Below are 21,290 nucleotides of genomic sequence, written 5' to 3' on the forward strand. Positions count from 1 at the left end.
TTAAGGATAACTATTTCATCAGAGTAGAAAGAATAAAGGTTTTAAAGTTAAGATGTCCAAGTGAAGTCTACGGAGTTATTCTGCTTCCCTTTGCCACTATGTTCCATGTCAAATTTAACAGTAAGGACCATAATTTGAATACCAAGAACTTGCAGAACAGCATTATCTGCTGAAAGCACTATGTCTGTTTCTGAAATTAAACTCTTGGGAATCAATGTAGCCTTTGTCTTTGAAGAAAACCTCCTTTTCAAAGAAAGATGAGTGGATGCACACTGTAAATTTACTATCTCATTATTACCTAATTATAAAAACAACATTTATTAAGTGCATGATTTGAGCTAGGTGATTTATATATTACCTTACTGAATTTCTTTAGCTCAGTGGACCTCTACATTGCAGCCACATATGGTCATTTTCCTCTTCTCCTTGGATATATCAGACTTGCTCTGCCTCAGGACCTTTGCACCTGCTGCCCCTGCTCATTCTTTAGTCTGCAGATCAAATGGTCTCTCCACAAAAAATGCTTTTCTCACTTCTCAAGTATCAATGTTCCTGTCTAACCTCACCATTCATCTCTCTCCCTCTGTTACCCTGTTTATTTTCTTCAGTGCAAATTTTACTGATTTCACATTCTGTTTATTTTTGTTGCTTATTCCTGTTTTTCTTTCTCTTTTGAAAGTAAGTTTTGTGAAAGCAGAGATCTAGGCTGCCTTGTTCTTCACTGACTCCTTCGAGTCTGGGACAGTCTTGGCTCATATCAGACATTTTAAAAATATTTGTTGAACACACTTTTCAATTAAAAAAAAAATTCAAGGGGAAAAGGAATTTCTACTCACCTGCACCACACCTGTACAGGAATCCAAAAAAATGCAGCCTTTGGGTTCTTTGGATATTTTTTCATCTTTGTAAAAATTCATAATATAGGAGTTATCTGGCAACTGTGTCAGCTGGAAGTAACGCTTTTTGAATGACTAAATAAAGAAAAAGATATAAAGAGGTTGTTTAAGTTGTAGTGTGGTATTACTCATGAAAATTAGAATTTTCCTAATTCCTTCAGGAGTGCTATATTTCTAGGGCATTGTTCTAGAGAAGAGCATCTTACTTCCTCCTAAATAAAATATTACATGAAACATAAACTCAATGCAAATGGCTCTGCTCTGTGCTGTGACCGAAGGAGAGGGTGTCAAGAGAGGTGACAGAAACAAAGATGAGTCTTGATGTCTCCTTACCCGAACAGTAACGGTATTGTTGACGGTGCTGTTAAAATTCCCCTTGTAGAGCCAGCCAGACTTGAAAACGCCGGTTCCTCCCGCTCCCCCACCGCCCTTGGAGGATGAGTGGGACGTGGTGTCCTGTACAAAAGGCATCATTAGCATGACAGCCATCTTTGTGGATCGCAGATCACAGACACTGCACACAAAAAACAAGACTCCTTTTCCTCTTTTTGACTCATCTTAAATAATTATGTTCAATTTAAAAATAAAAACCAAAAAAATCCCCCGTGATTCATTTTGGCTAAATGCCCTAACACAAACAGCTACTGCAGCTTATGAAAAACTGCTCAGAATGTGAAACGCTCTAGTGCAAGACAGGAACTAATTGTCCTCATGTTTTAAACATTTCAGTTTCGACAATGTACTTACCTCGTCCTTATCAGCATCTTCATGGTCAACCTCAAAGGAATGTGAAGGAAGTTTCTCTGGTTTGTATTCTGCTCTGATATTTAAAAAAAAAAAAAATTCTGATTTGTCGTTTGAAACATTGCTTTCATTTTCAGCAGCTCCCTGGGTAACAACTACTGTGCTGGCATTCTTACAAATTTTTATAAAATAACATAATCTTGTGAAGGTCCTATTTCCATTAGAAACATTAACTTTCATCTACACTATTACATCTTATCTTTAGTCAATAAGTCTCTATTTTAAACCATGGAGTTACTATTTCTGTAGATTTACACATATCTTTTCGAATTAGATAAAAGCAAGTAGGACAATTTTAAAGGTTTGATAGTTTCTATTTTCCCTCCTCCACGTTTTGAAGTGGAATATTAAATACTGATATTTTCATTACCTTTTCTGAGTCACCTATACTGGTGACTCACCTTGAGCCGTGGCATGCTCAAGGCTACATGAAGGTCATTTGAAGAGCCTCAGCCTTGAAGAACCCTGTTCCTGAGAACCAGCCTGTGCTCAGGCCACTAGGCTGTGCTGCTCCCTCTACTGCAGCCCCCTCAAAGGGTGGCACCAAAGGGACTTAGTGGCAGTTATGCTCACTTTGTGCATTCCCACGGTAGCATGGAAATGCCTGTTTAAGTCACAGCATGACTGGCCAACCCAGAGGAGCAAGAGTGTTTACCTGGTGTTATAAATGGTAAAATAAGTCAGAGATAAGCTCTCTTTGACTTGATTCTTTTTCATCACTAATGGTTGAATGGAAACCAGACAACATCATCCAAAGTATGGGCATTCCTTGATATCCAGTTGTTTGGCCCTTTTACTGCATAAAATCCGATGTGTGGCAATTTCATAGAATGTTCGTGTTTTCCTTAAGATGACTTATGTTGTGTAGAAACAACCTCTAAGTCTGAATACTGAGCAAAAAAGACCAGGGCACATTTGGCATTCCCATCACAAATCGTTTTCTATGTTGATGGTATTCCAGATAGGAAGGTGAATGATCAAGGATGCCTTATACTTAAGGAGACACGAAATTGCCATACTGTGCATTCACACAGGGCTCTGACCAGTGGCTTTAAAATACTCTTTTACTTTCCCTCTGAAAGACACAGAAATGCACGTTCCCAGCAGGGAAAGTTAAAACATGCACATAAAGTCATTGTCCTTACTGTTAAACTAAGGAAGGTCTGAGATCAGAACCACTTTCTCCATTCCTGATAAGAGGTGTATTTTTTTTAATGTGGTAAAATACACATAAGATCTACCATTCTAACTATTTTTAAGTGTACAATTCAGCAGCATTAAGTACATTCACACTGCCGTGTAACCACCGTGACCAGCCATATCCAGACCGTTTTCATGATCCGTACAGAAACGGTACACACGAAACAGTAACTTCCCGTTGCCCTTCCTCCAAGCCCCTGGGAACCACTCTTTTACTTTCTGTCTCTATGGCTTTGACTATGTCCTGTGATATTTGTCTTTTTGTGTCTGACTTACTTCACTTAGCATAGTGTCTTCAAGGTTCATTTACATTGTAGCATGTGTCAGGATTTCATTCCTTTTTAAAGCGGAATAATCTGTTATAACCTGATAAGAGTCTGTGCCCCCAAAGCATTTCCATGAAGTCATCCTGGACTGTGCAGAACTAGGACTCTCTTCCTGTGACTCTGTGTGTAAGTCTATTACGATGCTTGCCAGATCCTCTTATTTGTGCACTTCTCCTAGTCCTCCATCCAATCACACATTTCTCAAAGCCAGAAATTCTAGTGAATTCCCACCTGTATCTCACCTGTTTCCTTTCCTACTGCTATTGATGCTCAATATGTATTTGCTGATTGAATCAATGATAGGTAGTGTGAACAAGGATATCACAGAAGTGAAATAATATGAAATGGTATAATCTAAAACTCTGTTTTTAGAAGTCATTTTGCTAATTATCTTCTTAGCTGTAGAACACATTTTTGGTAAGAAAAGTCTGTAGTGGATTGAACTATGCTCCCCCCACCCCAAACTCACTGATGCTTGAATTGTGTCCCCCAAGTTTTATGTATTAGAAACTTGGCCCCCACTGTGACTGTTAAGAAGGTGGGAAATCCTATTATGGCGATTGAAAGGTGGAGCCTTGAAGAGGTGATTGGATTGTAGGACCGTGCCCTAGTGAATGGATTAATAATGGTGGTTGGGGGTGTGCTTCCACCATCTGGCAATGTGAGATCCCTGGGTCACTGTCGTCATCACCAGATGGACTTTGGACTTTCCAGCCTCAGAAAATGGAAGCAATGTATTTCATTTTCTGTATAAATTACCCAGTTCCAGATATTTTCCTATAAAAAACAAAAATGGACTAATTCAGTCTTAAGAGGTACCTCCAACATGTTAAATAGGTTTTTTAAAAGTACTTTACTATCATGACTTTGTTTTATAAATTCAAATTAATAAAAGGTTGCTTGCTACCCAAATCAATAACTAAGAACAATAAAGCTGTTCTGAGGAACACAGTACTTAAGATAGAGCATTAAGGATGATATCTGGAGTCCTGCATAAGTCCTAGTTCCAAGTCACTTCTCTATTTTGTTTTCCTGCATAGTCTCGATAAAATCCCAAGACTGAAATAGTTGCAACAGTTGCAGGCTTGAATGAAGAGTGGTAAGAAATGTTTATTTCAAGGTTATCTCTACCTCAAGGTCTGGCACATAACAGGTGTTCAATAAATGTTTGTGTATACATACATTTTGTACGTACGGGCATGTGCTCTCTCAAATTTCAAAAACATGTTAATACACGGTATGACCTTCCTCATCCATGACTTATTTACAAATACAAAGAAGTTCAAAAATAGATACAGAAGTTTTGTACTGAAGTCTAAATATGTATTAAGTGGAATGTTGCTATTTATTAAATTATAAATGTGTGCAATCAGACATTCATAACAAAACTGGGGCTCCATAGTCTTGTCTAATTTTGCCATTTTACAGAGATAAAATCAAAGCCCATAATGGTCACTTACATAAACACACAGTGAAAGAGATGGGATTAGAAGACTCATCTCTGAAATAATTCCTGTATTTAGGAAAGGTGAGTTTAGACCATCTTTAATAAGCACATTAAGTAAGACTACAGTTATTTTTCTCTTCCAAAGAATACTGATGTACCTGTAATTAGTTTTCCTTCTTGCAGAGCTTTAGAGATACTCAAGCTTATCTGTGCCAAATGCGCAGATGTTAGTTAACCTGTTCTGCTCCTTTTGGTCAGGGTCAACTTTGCGTTAAGGTAGAGCAAGTGGCAGACTACACCGTGTTATTTTAGGACCACAGGGAAATTCTTCCTACCCCACCAAAAATATTTATTTTCTTTTTGATATATCTGACATTCCTTGAACAAGAAGCAGCCCTTTTTACCTTTTCATTTGATTGGCAAAATAAAGCCCTAAAGACAATCCTTTCTTCTCTACCCCTGCTGTGAGAGGTAATATGTCACCTGAGATTCAGAGGCAGGTTCAAATAGCTGATTTCAGAGCAGTTACACAAAGTATTATGTCTGCAGAGGATGGAACATGAGTGTTCCAGGATTCTTAAAATGATGGCATGGCTGTAAAGGGAAGATTGAGGAAACATCTCAAGAGAATGGAATGAAAAGGGAATGGCAGGGGAAACTGAGGAGGGAGAGGCAGCAAAAACAAACTTGAACCTGGGACGTCAACATTTGGCCCTATGCTGGTCATTTCCCATCAGTCTCCTGTGACCTCGATACACTGCTCCTTGCTTCTGATCTCCTCATTCTGTCCTCTTTGCAAGCACGGCTTGTACTTCCTCCTCTTTCTTAGCAAAGAGTAATGTTGTAGGCATTTGTTTTTGATGACCGTGGATCGATCTCAATATTGGTCAGTTCCACAGTCCATATTCTCTCATTAGCATTGGTTTCCACAACACACTTGTAAACAAGGGAGAGAGGGCACAGCTTTTCAAACCAGGAATGGTAGAAGAACAGAGGAGTAAGGGGACAAAGTCAGGTTTTCGTGAAATCTCAATGTATAAGGGTAAATATTCGTGAGGTTTTCCACAAATCTCCTAGTTGAGAAGTGGAAATGATGACTGAGATAGCCTATAAAATTATGGCCAAAGTTTCACAGAAATCCATGGATTTGAAGTGATTTATGAATAACTCAGCTCAAAATGCTGAAGAAGTGTCCCTCAATAGGAGAATGGCTCAACAAACTATAGCAGATCCACGCAAAGCATTGTTGATATTCAGAAAGGAAAAGGAACCACTGAAACATGCAACAAACAACATGGATGTCATGCAAAAACACACTAAGTAAGAGAAGCCAGGAGTACAAAAATACACATGGTATGATTCCAGTGTTATGAAAATCAGAGCAGTGGTTGTCACTGAAGGGAAAAGGAAGCAGAGTTGAGGAATGACCAGGAAGTTAGTCTCTGGAGGTAATAATAATGCTCGTATCTCAGCAGAGGTTTGAGTCACACAGGTGTGCTCACAGTCAGAAGTTCACAAATGGTTCACTCACGATTTGTGCATCTACCTGTCGGTAAATTTTACCTCGAAAGAGAAAATTAAAGTGCAAACATATATGTCCATTTAAAGATATGCATTCTGAGGTGTTTAGAGAGGCAGTGTGCTGATGTTTTAAACTCACTTTGAAACAATAAAAAATAAGTTGGATCGATGGATGGCTAGAGGGATGGGTGGATGGACAGGTAATGTGATAAAACAAATACAGGAAAATGGAAAAACAAATTCTAGGTGGTGAGAATATGGATGTTCATTGTACACAAGTCTTTCAACATTTTCTATGTTTGAAAATTTGCATAACATTTAAGAGTGATGGAGGGTTAAAATCTTTAAAGAATTGAAGGAATTATACTGAGTCACCAAAAATGACAACTGATTCTTATACTAAGGAAAGTCAAAAATTGTACAAAAATATAGATAAAATATTCTCAAAGACAATGTTGAGTAAGAATTTCTCAACGATTTTTCTCTCATATATTTCAAAAACAAATCATTTAGGAGAGAGAAAAGAGCTTCATACAAATGCTGAAAAAGTTTTCAAGAATTTCCCAAATGTTACATTTAATATTTTGATAGTTACCCTATTATATATATTATACTATATTAAAACTTACAAAGTCTCCACACTTTTTCCTAAAATAAAATTTTCTTTAAATATTTCTCTTAAATTCACAGTAAGTGTTCTGATTCAAAAATAACCCAGAAGATATGAGACAAATACCACCCATGAGGTCAATAGCATAACTCAGCCAACTCCAGTAGTCACTAGCCGTATTCAAGCAGATCCTTCTCCTCATTTAGGAAAAAAAAAATGTGCAGGCCAGTGAGTGTCAATGTAGGTCATATCTGGGAGTAGGTTTGTGGTGAATGTGGGCATGACCTTCATTGCTGGCTTTTCCTAATTCTGAGTTTGGTTAATTGAGTTCAGTGTGAATTGAGAGCTGTCTTAATTCCTGGAGGCCACTCTTCATCCCCAGTTTCCAGATAGTACCTGGCACGTGGAAGAGCGGTGGTAATGCCAACCCCATACCAGAAAATACATCCCCGAACAGAGGAAGCTGGCATTCTAGGGGAGCAGAGAGTCAATAATTAATTATGCAGAAATAAGCAAGATAATTTCCCTAGAAATGGTCGTTAAGAGAATCAAAGAGGGGAAGAGAAAAGAGTGACCAGGTTAGGGACAGCAGAGGCCAAATTTAGAAGGGGTAATTAGGGATGGCCTCTCTTGGGAGGTATCATTTAAACTCCCAGATTGTGTGATGATTCGGGAAAAAAATCATTCTGGCAGTAGAAACTGCAAGAGTGAAGGTTCTGAGCAGGGGCCACGCTTGGAGCATTCAGGAGGGAAAAACTATTGGGGTTGGAGCACAGGGGAAGAATATTGGTGTTCAGAGCCGTGGGAGGAAAGCCCAGCATGTAAGTAAAGGCTCTTGGGCATGGATGGCAGACAGTGTTTAGATTGCTGCTGAGGCTTGAGGGCTACTGAGGACTCTTATTTCCCGGCTTTGTTCCCATTTATTCACAGGGCACAACCTCCCTGCCTTTAATGAGCAATCATCACTCTCAGTCTGATGTCTGGGGGTGGGGTGGGGGAGGCTATTATGCAGTGACTGTTCTCTCTTTTAAAGATCACTAAAAGATTTGAACCTGTGGCTACTGGCTTTAAGATTCTTTCCCCATGAACAGTGTGTGGTCTCCAAGAACCTTTGGGATCCTGACATAAAGGGTCCATCAGGGACCTCACCCTCTAGTTTTGACCCCAACATTACTTGTAATTTATAAGCAGTCTCATTTCTCACTTCTATACCCAAATTACCTCCATCATCCATACAAGGTTGTGGGGATGTTTGAATGCCCACCAGTTATTAGCAGTGAAGTCTGGGGCAAGTTACCTTTCAAGGCTCCTCTATAAAATGGGGATAACAATTCCTATTCCAGAGGGATATGAGTGTTAAATGACATCATGTTTGTATGGCACCAGAACATTCTGGCTCACTGTAGACACTCAAAAAATGCTTTTATTAAAAAACACCCCCCCCTCCAAAGAAACCCCACATCCTGTTCTAATTCAGCCCAGCTAAACTGGTCATACTTTATTTGATCTTCAGTCATGAAATATACTCTTACAATATTTTCTTCTTTCTATCAAATCAACTGTGGTAAAAAAAACATTAATATGTTCATACATCTCTGTATTTTATCTAGTGGGTTAATGAAATCAGTGGTGTTATATATTTTTATGCTGCTCTTATCTCCTGGGAACTCCAAGTTCAGTGCTGATTTTTATTCCTAAAATGTGAAGGCTACCATTTTACATTGTAGCCTGAAATTATATATCTCTCTAGTGTTTTCCTATGAATGCACACTTAAAAGACAGTGGAGTTCTTACGAGTCAATAATAACACAATTTTGAGTTTTAAAGAATAAATTTCACCTCCTTTTCACTTTTCCATAATTGCAAAATTTTATTTCTCAGCCTCAGCAACTCATCAAAAGAAATGATCAATTTAAGTTGGTAGCAGACATAGGAGAATTCTTCCAATCCAGAAGGTACAAAAATGATTTACTTCTAACAGTCTCAGAAGGCCCTAGTAAATATCTGTTTCCACTACTGACACGAATATGTGTAGTCTTTAGGGGAGAGTGCTTAGCTTTGTAAAATCATTAAGGAATAATTCTGCTGTTCAGTGCTACAGTCTTCATTATTCTAGGGTATGTGCTAGAGGATTATATTCTACAACTTCTGATTTTCCTTTTGAACGTATACAGTTCTTTAGAGTTTCTTACTTTGGACCAGTTTTATTCTTTTCTTTCTTGGTATCAACTTCCACTTCCTTAAAGTAAGCAAAATTCACAACAATATTTCAGTAACTTTCTCATTTCTTTTCATGCGATTAATCTTTGCATGTTTGATGAGAATCCCTGCTCAACAACCATGTCCAGAACCTGTTCTTACTGCAGATGAGATGCTTTCTCTATTGTTTTAACAGAGGAAGAATACTGCTAACATGAAATCTTATATTTACTTTTTTTCTTTACTCTGTCACAAATATAAGAAAAGATAAAGTGTTTGGGGATATAGCCACTGAAGACCTCAGCAGACCTGAAGACGATGAAAAGGCATTTATTTAAAAGGGCAGCAACATGCTACTGTTGACATCCTCTCACTTTATATGCATTCTTCCAACTGCTTGGATGCAGATTCCAAGTTGTAACTACTTCTCAGAACTAATTTCAGAAAGAGGAAGTCTTGATGTTAAAAAATGTTTGCTTTTTGATTGTGCCTACAAAAAGCATGTGATCACCACCCAGACATTCTAAATATAGTAATTACTCACAAAGGCCCAGGGTGTGGTGGACCTTCCCAGCAGGGGGGTTGCAAGAGGTTATCTATCAGACCTGAGTCTACAAGAATGTTCAGAGAATTGGTAGTAGTCAATGTTTAGTCTTTAGAAAAAAAAAAAGATTTGCTGTTTTGGAGGAACACTGTTTTGTTCCTCACAGTAATGCAACTCCAATTTCTGATTTTCGTTTTGAATACGTACTGTTCTTTAAAGTTTCTTACTTTGGGGCAGTTTTTTCTTCTCCTTCTTGGTATCAATTTCTCAATAGTCAGGGAAAAAATTAGGTGTTTATTTTCATTTTTACTGTTCTTACATATATATCACTGCTGTGGAAGTTGTTTATTTTCATGATTTTTGGTATCCCAGGATGAAAATATGTGAGACAAGTGGCTAATGTGAAATGCTGTATAGAATATTGTCAGAAAAACTCTTTGGTCACATGATGCTTTTTTGATCCTCTTGCACCTGCTATTGAAAGAAGAGCTCACAAAAGAATAACATAATGATTGAACCTCATTCAAAAATTAAATCAGAATACGCTTACAACTCACGCCAAACTCTGGGAATATATAAACTGTACACTGTTGAATAAAATGTTTTATCTTTCCTCTCTTATTTATATTTTTTTCCTAATGTACCTTGACACTAGATTTATGTACATGTACTAATAAACCATGGCAGAAATTGAATAGAGAAGATATTCTATATATGAAAACAACCCAAGAGTACTCACAACAGGTTCTTACCGAGGTAACTGACGAATGTCTCCAGAATATTGTTCATATTTGTAGTTTACCACATACCACTGGGAACTATAAAATTTACAAGCCTGAAAGAAAAAAAAAATGACAATTATAAAAATTATCATGAAAAAAGTCAGCTGTCCTGGTAAAAAGTCCCACGGAAACAGTTCTCATATCCCCAGAGTGGTGTTAAGGTGGCTAGGTTAGTGATTTTAAGGTAGGTAGGGGGCTTGCTCTTTATAATCATTTTACATTTTCAATAAAATGGAAATCTAACCTTTTCCAAACTCATGGGGGAGAAATCACGTAACATATTTATTCTATCTTACTCCATCAAGGAAAACTTAATTTAATCACCCATTAAATCATACCGGATATGTTGCTAACCTCAGAAATCATCATTATTTAGCTTTCCATGGCAACTCCTTCCATTATCTAACAGTTCTTGGTAGTGAAAGATGTTATTATTTGTACGTAATCCTTTTGTCATAACTTTAGGCCATTTCTTGTTCTTACTGCAGTAACCAATCCTTTTCCTTTTTATATCATCACCCTTGTCAGCCTGAAACTCATGCCTTTTAAGGCACGTCCTTCTCTACGATTATTTATAGATCTTATAAACAGATGTGAATAAAAGATAACTGAAAGCTGTTTTAAAAACAAAGTTAATAGCACAAAATAGTTACTGTATAGTGGTGCGTGATGGTTGATTTTATGGTATTAATTGATGGCAACTATTTTCCTAACACCTGCCATGCACCTACCACTGTACTGACCAGGAATTTGTAATGTGATTTCACTAGATAGCTTTTGGGATGCCTTTCCATTCTAAAATCACATGGTTCTGAGGATTACAAGTAAACCTGTCTTCTAGCATTAATGGAAAAATTGAAGAGCAACAAACTTACTGCACTGTGAGGAATAAAGACCTGTGATTGTCCTTGCAAGCAGGAAGGGGACAGGCAAGAGGAGGAGCTGCTACAGTAAAGGAAGCCCTGGCTCCACCTTTGCAGAAACGGACAGAGACCGGGAGTGACCCAGTGCCCATCATGGAAAGGTGGATGCAGAACACAGGTCTGGGCACTTGGATCCCTACAGATGCCCAGAAAAGGCAGTGAGTGAGGATGGTGGTTAGGAGTCCTAGGCTGTTCTGGATTTCTCTGGCCTCGAACTCGCTCAGCACCATAACTTAACTTGTTCAGGGAAATGCCCATGCACTAACTGGGGACTGAGTACCAGGACAAAGACAGGAGTAGAAGGTGGCAGCTGTGAGAACAGGACAAAAGAAGAGGTTAAAAACAAAACAGCAACAAGACATATGAACGTAGAGAGGAAGAGTAAAAGGGGAAATTAGGAGACCTGTATTGACTAGAATAGATTGAGAAGGGGAATGTGAACAAAACAGCGTAGTCAGCTAAAATTAAATATACTAACTTGCCAATTCCTGAACCAAATCTCCAACACACAAGTCTCTGGAAATAGGAAGGAAAACTGAGCACTAACATGTTCCTTGACTAAAGCATTCTCTATTTTAGGTAAAGATGATAGGGAATCAGGCCAAGAGGCTATAGGCTCACAGCATACCAAACAATGGAGCTAGAACTTTCATGTTTTTGTAGTCCTCTCTCGGTATCCACGGGGCATTGGTTTCAGGACCTTCTTGTTTACCAAAATCTGGAGAAGCTCATATGCCTGATGTAAAATGGGGTATTTGCATATAACCCATACACATCCTCTTGTATACTTTAAATCACCTCTAGATTACTTAGAATACCTAATACAATGTAAATGCTGTGTAAATAGTTGTTATACTGCTGTCTTTCTCAAATGAAACAAACTATATTTTAAATATATTATATATGAAAACTTTATCTTTTAAATATATTTTTAATTGACATTTATTGATTGTACATATCCATGGGATACAGAGTTATATTTCAATATATGTACATAATGTGTGATAGTCAGATCAGGATAATTAGCATATTCATTTTCATAAACATTTATCACTTCTTTGTGATGAGAACATTTGAACTCCTCTCTTCTAGCCATTTGAGAACATACAATATACTACTGTTAATTATAGATGCCTAGTATTGCTGTATACCACTAGAACTTATTTTACCTATCTGGCTGTAATTTTGTGTCTATTAATCAACTTCTCTCTATCTACGCCCCCCTTTTCTTTCCCAGACTCTAGTAACCACTCTACTTCTAAAAGCTCAACTTTTTTGTTTTTGTTTTTTTTGGCTCCCACATATGAGTGAGAACATGCAGTATTTATCTTTCTGTACCTAACATAATGTCTTGTAGGGTCATCCATGTTGCTGCAAATGACAGGATTTCATTTTTTTTTTTCATGGCTAAGTAGTATTCCATTGTGTTAACTACCACATTTTCTTTATCCATTCCTCTGTCAGTGGACTCCTAGGTTGATTCCATACCTTGGCTATTTTGAATAGTGCTGTAGTAAACATGGGGTACAAATATCTCTTCTAATTTATTATATGTGCTAATATGGGCTAATATATTTAAAATATATCTAAAATATAGTTTGTTTCATTTGAGAAAGACAGCAGTATAACAACTATTTACATAGCATTTACATTGTATTAGGTATTATAAGTAATCTAGAGATGATTTAAAGTATACGAGAGGAGGTGTGTGACTTATATGCAAATACCCCATTTTACATCAGGCACTTGAGCATCTGCAGATTTTGGTATCTGAATAGGTTCTGAAACCAATGCCCCGTGGATACCAAGAGAGGACTACCTAATCCTGAAAGTTCTAGCTCCATTGCTTGGGATGCTGTGGGCCTATGGCCTCCTTGCCTGATTACCTAGCATCCTTATCTAAAATGAAGACAGAATGCTTTAGTCAAGGAACATGTATTATGCTAATATATTAGTATGCTAATTTATATATGAAAACTTAAAAACCCACACCCATTTTGCATTTCCTTTCAATCTTTTCTCTGTCACATAGTTTTACCTAGTTCTCCTCTAAGTACATATTTGAACATGACTCTTGTTTTTATTCACTTCATAGAATACTCTAGAAATGTTTACATTTGCTTCCTAACTTTTATGAGCACTTGAAGTAAGAATAAAATATCATACCCTAATTCACTAACCCAGTCTCCTAGTTTTGTAGATCACTCATCCATTAATTCATTCAACAAACATTATTGAGCCCTTACTATGTACCCAGAGTTGTTCTAGGTGATGGGAGTACAGCAGGGAAGAAAAAGAAAAATCCATGCTTTCTTAAATATACATTCTTGTGAAAGGCTGGTCAATAAACACAAAAGTAAGTTAACCACGTTACATGTTAGAAAATGGTAGTGTCATGGGAAAAATAAAGCAGAGGAAGGGGGATGGGATATTTGGGGCAAGGGAGCCAATTTAAACAGAGTGGTTAGGGTGGTCTTAGGAAAAAGGTGACATTTGAGCAAAGACTTAAAGGATGAGTCATTTTTACGGCTACTTCAAATTCAGTGTCGTTATAGGAATAAAACAGCCTCAGAGTATCCTTTACGCATTTGGTCTTTCTACTCTCCCCCGAGTATAGTCCAGTTTGGATTATTTGCTTAGTGTAGAATGTTCAAAGTATTTTAAAGATTCTTTGATTAAAAAAATTGCCAAGCCAGTGTATATTCTTTATAATCCAAATGTAAATGGAGGGTACAGCCCAGAACCAGAAGCTACAAGGCTTTGTTCTTGTCCTGGGATGGATTCGTATTGACTCCTGATATGATATTGGTCAAATCATTTCATTTATTTGGATCTCAGATTTAGCTTTTGAGCTTTCAGAATATCAGACTGGATTAGAAATTTCTGCCACATAATTTCTATCTCTGTTTCCTGATTTGGAGGTTTCATTGGGACACAGGTGTATTGACTTACTCATTGCTTTTTCTCGCTAAGGATAGTCCCCATGTTTAACCAGGATAAGCATGTATACATACATATTACACATGATAGTCACGATAGGCCACAGGTTTAACCAAATTTGAGGTATGTTAATCTCGAATTCCACTGACCAAAAATGAATGTGGAACTTTATTATATTAGGAAAGAATTACCCCTTCCTTCCTTCCTAAGACGTGAATGCTTGTCAGTTACTGTACTAGTAGAAACCTTACACGTAATCTTTACAACCGCTCTATGAGATTTTATTATTACCATTTTTTAGATAAGGGAGGCAAGGAGATTTTAGATAAGGGAGCCTCAGATTTTTGACCTAGATCCCACATGTGGTAGAAATAGGATAGCAAACTGATTTTTGTCTGACTTTAAAAGACCATTCAACTAATTTATTAATTGTTTGAAGATTGCAGACTTCTTTTTTTTTTTTTTTTAAATCACATTTGGACCATCATTCTGAATATTTTGTATGGTGTTTCTATTTCTGTCCTAGTGTAAGACAGACCCGATTTGAATTTTGGTTCTCTCATCTCCTAGCTGTGGGATCTCAATTCAATAACTTAATACGTCTAAATTTCTTTATATGTCTAAATAATAGCAACTTCACTAGGACCAAATAAGATGATTCCTGTAAAGCACGTAGCATAGGGTAAGCACTCAATAAATACTTGCTTTAAAAACATCAGATTTCCCAGTAAGTTTGACTCACTCTACAACTCACATTCACAACAGTCGATAATAACATTTTTTTTCTTATTTATAAAAATAGAGTTTTGGAGATAGATATTAGGTCTGATTATCAAAGAATTCTGTTTTAATCAAATTCTTTCTGAATTTATTTGCTGGGTTTCATGTATCTGGTGGTGGATAGATAAAAATCAGAGTTGGACTAGATGACTTAAGAATCATTCCAAGTCTGCAATTTCTCTCATTCTGAGAAAGCCAGTGCATTTTATAAACACATAATCATTTCTCCTACATAGTTATGGCATTTTGGAAATGTTACACATAGAAAATTATTCTCTATTTGTTCCAGCCCACACGGTCACTCTAAGGAGATCATTAAGAACTATTATAATTATGACTATAGCTCCTCTTTGTCCAAAAACTAAGCTGAAATGATGTGTTACAAATTCAAAGTCACAGGCCACAACTCTGCTTGTTACAATGAGACAATGGCTTCAGTTTTCCCTTACTGACTTCCTAGCCCACAGCACCTGTTTCAAAATACCAACTCTTCATCCCCCTTCAAAGGTGAAGGCTCTGACTATTGAGCAAGAGCCTGCTGAGCTGGTTAAGTTTTCTAAACAGCAATGCCCTGATTCACATTTTACTTATTTATTAAGTTTCCTTATTCAGCCTTTATGCTTGCCATCTCTGCCTGTATGTGTTTAGACACAAAAAAGCTAGCCAAAGTCAACAATTGGTGAAGGTCTTTGTGCCATTAAGGAGAGTATTTCCTAGCCAGTGTAGTGTCCGTGAATCCTCTGGGGTTGATAATTTAAAATTCAGGTTCCCAGATCCAATCTGAGGTCCACTGAAACTGGTGCTCTAGAGGAGGTCCCAGAAATCTACATTGCAAGAAGCACCACAAGTAATTATAAAGGAGGTAGAGAAATGTTGACACTTCACAGGTAGAATCCATCATTCCACGTAGCTGATAATGTGCCCCAGTCCTTGTTCCACCCTATTTGACTATGAATTAAGATCTTTTGGGTCCTAGCTCCACACAGTGGACCCTAGTAACTGAGATTACCTTGTAGTTTTCACTCATAGAGACACAGCCTTCTAAAAGGACATACCACCTCCAGCGTGGAGTTTTATTTATAGTGGTAAATAAATAAATTTAATAAATGATGTTCTATATTCTTTTTCCTTTAGAAATGACTAAACATGACACTTAGCAAGTTCTAAAATTCTAAACACTTTAGAAAACAGTGGGCAGTTACAAACAACACCCTAAGCTACTGTAAAAAAAATGTAATTTTTCTCCTTTCCCCCCTTTTCATAGAGTGATTAGAATCAATACAAATCATGTTGTATACCTCCAATAGCAATGTAGGTTTAGCAATGCAATTTGTCCATCTGTTAAAGGGACTGATTATTATATTCTGGCTACAGAGTAATGGACCAGTAACAGATGGCTTTTTGCATGCAAAACTATTTTTCTTTTTGGCTACAGATGTTTATTTAGTTACAATTAGCTTTTTGCTAGAAAGATTAATGCAACCACAAAACTTGTTCATTTGGGCCCTTAGTCACCACTGGGATTAATTCTGTATTTGTAAAATGATGGTAGTAATTTTCATATTCATGCCATTCTTTATAAAGTTTAGAAGTAATTATGGCTGTAACATAAATGTTGAAAATGAAGCATCATGGAATTGAGAGAGTTTAGGCAAATTATGGGTTAAAGGGTAGCTAGATAATTTATTGTCCACACAGATATTTCATAGGGAAAGAAGACACTATTAGCCAGGCCAACAGTTAGAACATGAGACTGTTCCTGCAAATCACGACATGTGCATTGACATTTTAGAGAAAAAGAGAAAAAGCATTAAAACACTATGTGTTCCCTTAAAATCCAATGATAAATTTCTACAGTATAAAAACAAGTTGGATTGTTACTAAGTTTTAAAACTTATGCTATACTCTTGGGGGAGAAGTAAAAATAAGGAGTTTGGTCAAAATAAATGATACAAATCTAGGTATGGTTCTGTTTCAGAAATTATTAATGGATTCGGATTCTGATTTTTAAAAATATTACTTGATATCAGGTAGTGTTATCATGTATATAATTATGCTATTAGATACCGTTATTATGTATATAATTGTACATATGCAATGTAAAACACAACACCATATCAAGTGCTGACCATAACAGAAAAACAGTTTTAAACTATTTTGTCACTTTGAAATATAGAGTAGCCTTAATTGTCATTCAGCATCTTTGTTGACTGTAAATTGAAAGTGAACCAAAATATTTGATTTCTCTTTTCAAAATTTGTTCTGTTAAGGCAATTTAACAAACTGTAAAATTAGACTTTTATAAATCACACCTATGCCTGACCTGGGAACATATATGTTAATTTCCCAGCTAGATCTCACAAGTAATTAATGAGGATAAGAATAATGGATGGCACTAAAAAAACATGGTAATGTTATAGTCTAAACATTCTTCTCATGTAAGGCATAAAAAATGGGTAATAATTCAGTGCAATTAAATTTAGGTTCAAACTTAAAATGGGTTCTATTTTATTCTTACATGCCAAGGTCTCTAACTTGTACATCTGTGTTTTCACTCACTTACTGCCAAACGTTTTAGGATAATTCTTATTCTGAAGAAGGGGAAGACAGTTTAGAATTGGAACAGTTTTTTATATTTAGAAACAAGACTATTATTTTAGGGATCTTACGTGAATAGAAAATAAATTTCTTCAGGGTTGTTAATGTGAAATACATACCAATATTGTTTTCAATGTTTTCATGAGTTTTTTCCCCAGATATATTTTATCCTAATGCCACTAAATAATAAATGCATTAGAATTACCATTACTGATATACATTCAGTGTGAAAAAAAAATTGGGTAATCCATTTCAGGAATGGCCATTACAGGAATATAATCATCACATATAAATAAGATCTGGCCAGATACAGGATGACAGATTTTGATATCTTAATTTCCATTATATTTTTGAAGTAGCAAAAAATAGCTTTACATATAAATTTCTTTTAAAATATGTATATAAAATGAAAAGTCCTTTAACCCCAACAAGACCTTTACCAGTGAATCAAGAGCCTCATTCTTCAGAAAGAAAGCAAGACAGAACAAAACAAAGAAACCAAAAATTTACTTTTAAATTATTAAAAATTATTATTTTTAATTTTTTCATAATTTTTATTATGTTTTTTTATTGACAATAATTTTGTTTAGAAAAGATATGACTTTTGAAAAAAAATTGGAGCAATTTTGCTCAATATTCTCCAGGAATTTAAATTGTTCACGTAGCCCTGATGGCATATCCACAGGAGTTAGTTCTGAAGTGAGAAACAACATGCTTACTGTGCTCCAGTCTAAAGTTAATTAATTCATTAGAATCATTCATTTTCTGTGCAACCTTTCAGAATTAGAAAACAGCATTCATTTTTACCTAATTTATTTATACATGCAACACCCCTCCCCCATCATCTTTTGAAAGACATTCCTATTCATGGGTGAATTTGAGTGCATATTATTCTACATATGAAATTCAACAATTTGTATAAAGTATTCCAAATGAAGGCATTTTTGGTTAAAAGAATGGCTTCTTTTTCAATGTACATAATATGCAGGCAAAATTAAACATAAAGCATATGAAATTATTTTAACTGTAAAAGTAAGAAAAGAAATTCCCAGTGTTTTCCTGGGACAAGATAAATTTCATTCTAGTTAGACACGTTTCTTTTAGTTACAAATGGGCAGCATGAAATATATTTCAAATTATGGCAACTCCCCTCCTCCATAATTTTCTTCACTATGTCTAGAACTCAAGTTCTTTAATATCTCTTTTACTTTTATGAAGTCCCAAGATGCAGCTTCTACCTTGTGTACTCATATTTTTCTCCTGAATTGGTTGAATGCCATTTGTCTGAGTCCAAATGGTGGAAGAGAGAGAAAGACATTTCATTTTCAATATTACACTCATTTGATTGTATTGTTTTTCATGTTTACAAAATTTTGCTTTTTAATACATTTAGCAACATTTTGGTACATAATTAAAAAATGGATAAACGGTCTACTGAGCTATTTTAAACTTTGGTGTGCAGGGAGTATTCTGCCTGAAGAGTTTCAATATTTTTATTGGGTTTACTCCTAAAATGCCTTGTGCATAAAGGGACAACAATATTCTAAAGCCTTGTTTGATAACATAACACATTTCACATCTCTTCAGAGTTTAACTCACTGTAATCAGGTTCTGAACCAGGTAATCAGGTGCTCACAGCTCCAGAAACTTCTCTGTTAAAGACCACCAATGACTCCAAATGGCCAAATCCAGTGAGCCCTTATCTTGACACTTCTTTGGTATTTTATGCTATTGACCTATTCTCTCTCTCTCTCTCTCTCACTATTGACCTTTCTCCTTTGATTTTGAGACATCAATTTCTCCTTGTTCCCCTCTCACCTGTCTGCCACTCCATCTCCACTTCTCATGCAGGGTCCTCTTCACGAGACCCTTGAGTGGGAGTGTAGCTCTGTGTCTTAGTTCCAGCCTAGCCTTCGTGGCATTCCTGGGCCAGCTCTTCCAGGCTCAAATCTTCAGCTGTTAAATCCAGAGCACCTGCCCACACCTTCTTCCTGTGATCCAGACCTACATATTTTTGTTCTTCACATACTTTCTTTTCAGTCCCTAAATCCTTTTAATTCTGTCTCCTTCATAGCTCTTCTACTGTCACCATAGTCATATCACCATATGTTAGCACAGGTCTTTATAATCACCCTCCTGGACTATGAAAATAAATAGTCTCCTATCTGTCCAACTTTTCTTTAGTCTTATCTCCCAAGCCAACCAATCCATTCTCTGGTCTGCCTTTTTTTTTTTTTCCTGATATGTGAACCTGACCTTGTTTCTCTATCATAATGTAATACTGCAGGGGGAACATGTCAGATTGCATTGCAAAAATCTGATCACAGATGTGTTATGCCTTGCATGGTGGTGTCCTTCTGGAGGGCAGAGACTGTGCTATATTTACTTGGTATCTTTAGCTCAGTAAGTGATAAATGTTGAATAATAAACTTAGTTCAACCAGTCATTGATGCCTTTGATTTCATGCAGTTTAGCTTTTAATACAAGTGTGATCCGTGAAGTGGTAAATCCGTAGGAGAGGAACTTTCTCTGAAAAGAGTTTAACCTTTTGTAAAGATACGGTAATTAAATGCACTTAACTAGATTGGGAGTGGAAGATTCTTATATATCTAAAGGAGGAGCTTTTTTATGCCACTGAATTCACATTTACCCCCAGGCCACGAGAAAGAATAATCTGACAATTATGTAAGGGATTGAGAGGATAAATTTAAGAGTTAAAAAAAGTGTTACTTTGACATCTATGATCATTATTATTGACCTCAAACTGTGAAATTAACCTTTTTTATACTTACAGTTTACTGCATGAGAATAAATCCATAGAACAAACATCACTAGGGCTTCCCTGGGATTGTGTCATATATAGCAAGACCTTCCTGAACAAAGATAGACATTTTTGATACTAACAATAAGAATTAAGAATGGAAATTTGGCCATGAAAAGAAACAACCAATTTATTTGATTGGGGGGGGCTTTAATGTTCCCTTTTATTTCATTAGCATCAGCCTCAATAAAACAAATGTCAAGGTTCACCTAACAGCTGATTCTGTTTGCCAGAACTAAATTGTTCCCCTCGTTCTTGATGATCTTTTTGGATCAGATTTACATTAGAATTTCTGAAAGGTGTTTCTCAAGATACCTGGGGAAAAAGGACATAACTTCTCCATGGTCAAATAAATTTGGGAAATGTTTCATATCATATTCCCTTTTAAGACAGTCTCAATGGGTATTAGCTACTTAAAGACTCTGCGTGTGGGTGTGTATGTGAAACACTTGTGAACGTCCTGTAGACCTGACTTTCTGCAGAACGTTCTGTGCCAATGTGAAAACGATTCCTGCCTCGATTCAAACCATGGGATCTTCTGGTTTTTAGTGTGAATCTTCTATAGAAATCTAGAGATCTCAATCACGTTTATTCTGCCTTAAATCTAATTTGTATTTTCTACTCTGTCTTGGGTCCTGTTTTTATTATTGTTTTTCCTAGAGAATCCAACTATTTCTGGTTTGGAAACACTACTTAAAATCTGAACTTTCCCTTGCCCTAATAACCTAGAACTGTCTGGATGAAGACAGTACATAATCATTGTGTGTGTGTGTGTATAAATGATAATAGGAACCTTTCCATGAACTTTTTGAAGTACCTCGTATGTAGACACAGATATTTGCTTCTATTCTTTTAATGGTGTTTCCACACCCCTTAAGTCCCTAGGTGTTTTATGCCAT

General features: G+C 36.4%; 1 protein-coding gene across 3 annotated transcripts in view; it reads right to left on the reverse strand.

The window, feature by feature from the left end:
- Positions 1 to 21,290, reverse strand: part of DOCK10 (dedicator of cytokinesis 10) — a 263,202-nt gene that overhangs the window by 108,512 nt on the left and 133,400 nt on the right. For all 3 annotated transcript variants that reach the window (XM_063115061.1, XM_063115054.1, XM_063115070.1), the window contains exons 4-7: positions 10,300 to 10,382; positions 1,644 to 1,716; positions 1,230 to 1,352; positions 837 to 971 (exon numbers count right to left, since the gene is read on the reverse strand). In XM_063115061.1, coding sequence (XP_062971131.1) covers positions 837 to 971; positions 1,230 to 1,352; positions 1,644 to 1,716; positions 10,300 to 10,382 — 414 coding nt within the window. The remainder of the gene's footprint in view (positions 1 to 836; positions 972 to 1,229; positions 1,353 to 1,643; positions 1,717 to 10,299; positions 10,383 to 21,290) is intronic.

The sequence above is a fragment of the Cynocephalus volans genome, chromosome 1, assembly GCF_027409185.1.
Source record: "Cynocephalus volans isolate mCynVol1 chromosome 1, mCynVol1.pri, whole genome shotgun sequence".
Taxonomy (NCBI): domain Eukaryota; kingdom Metazoa; phylum Chordata; class Mammalia; order Dermoptera; family Cynocephalidae; genus Cynocephalus; species Cynocephalus volans.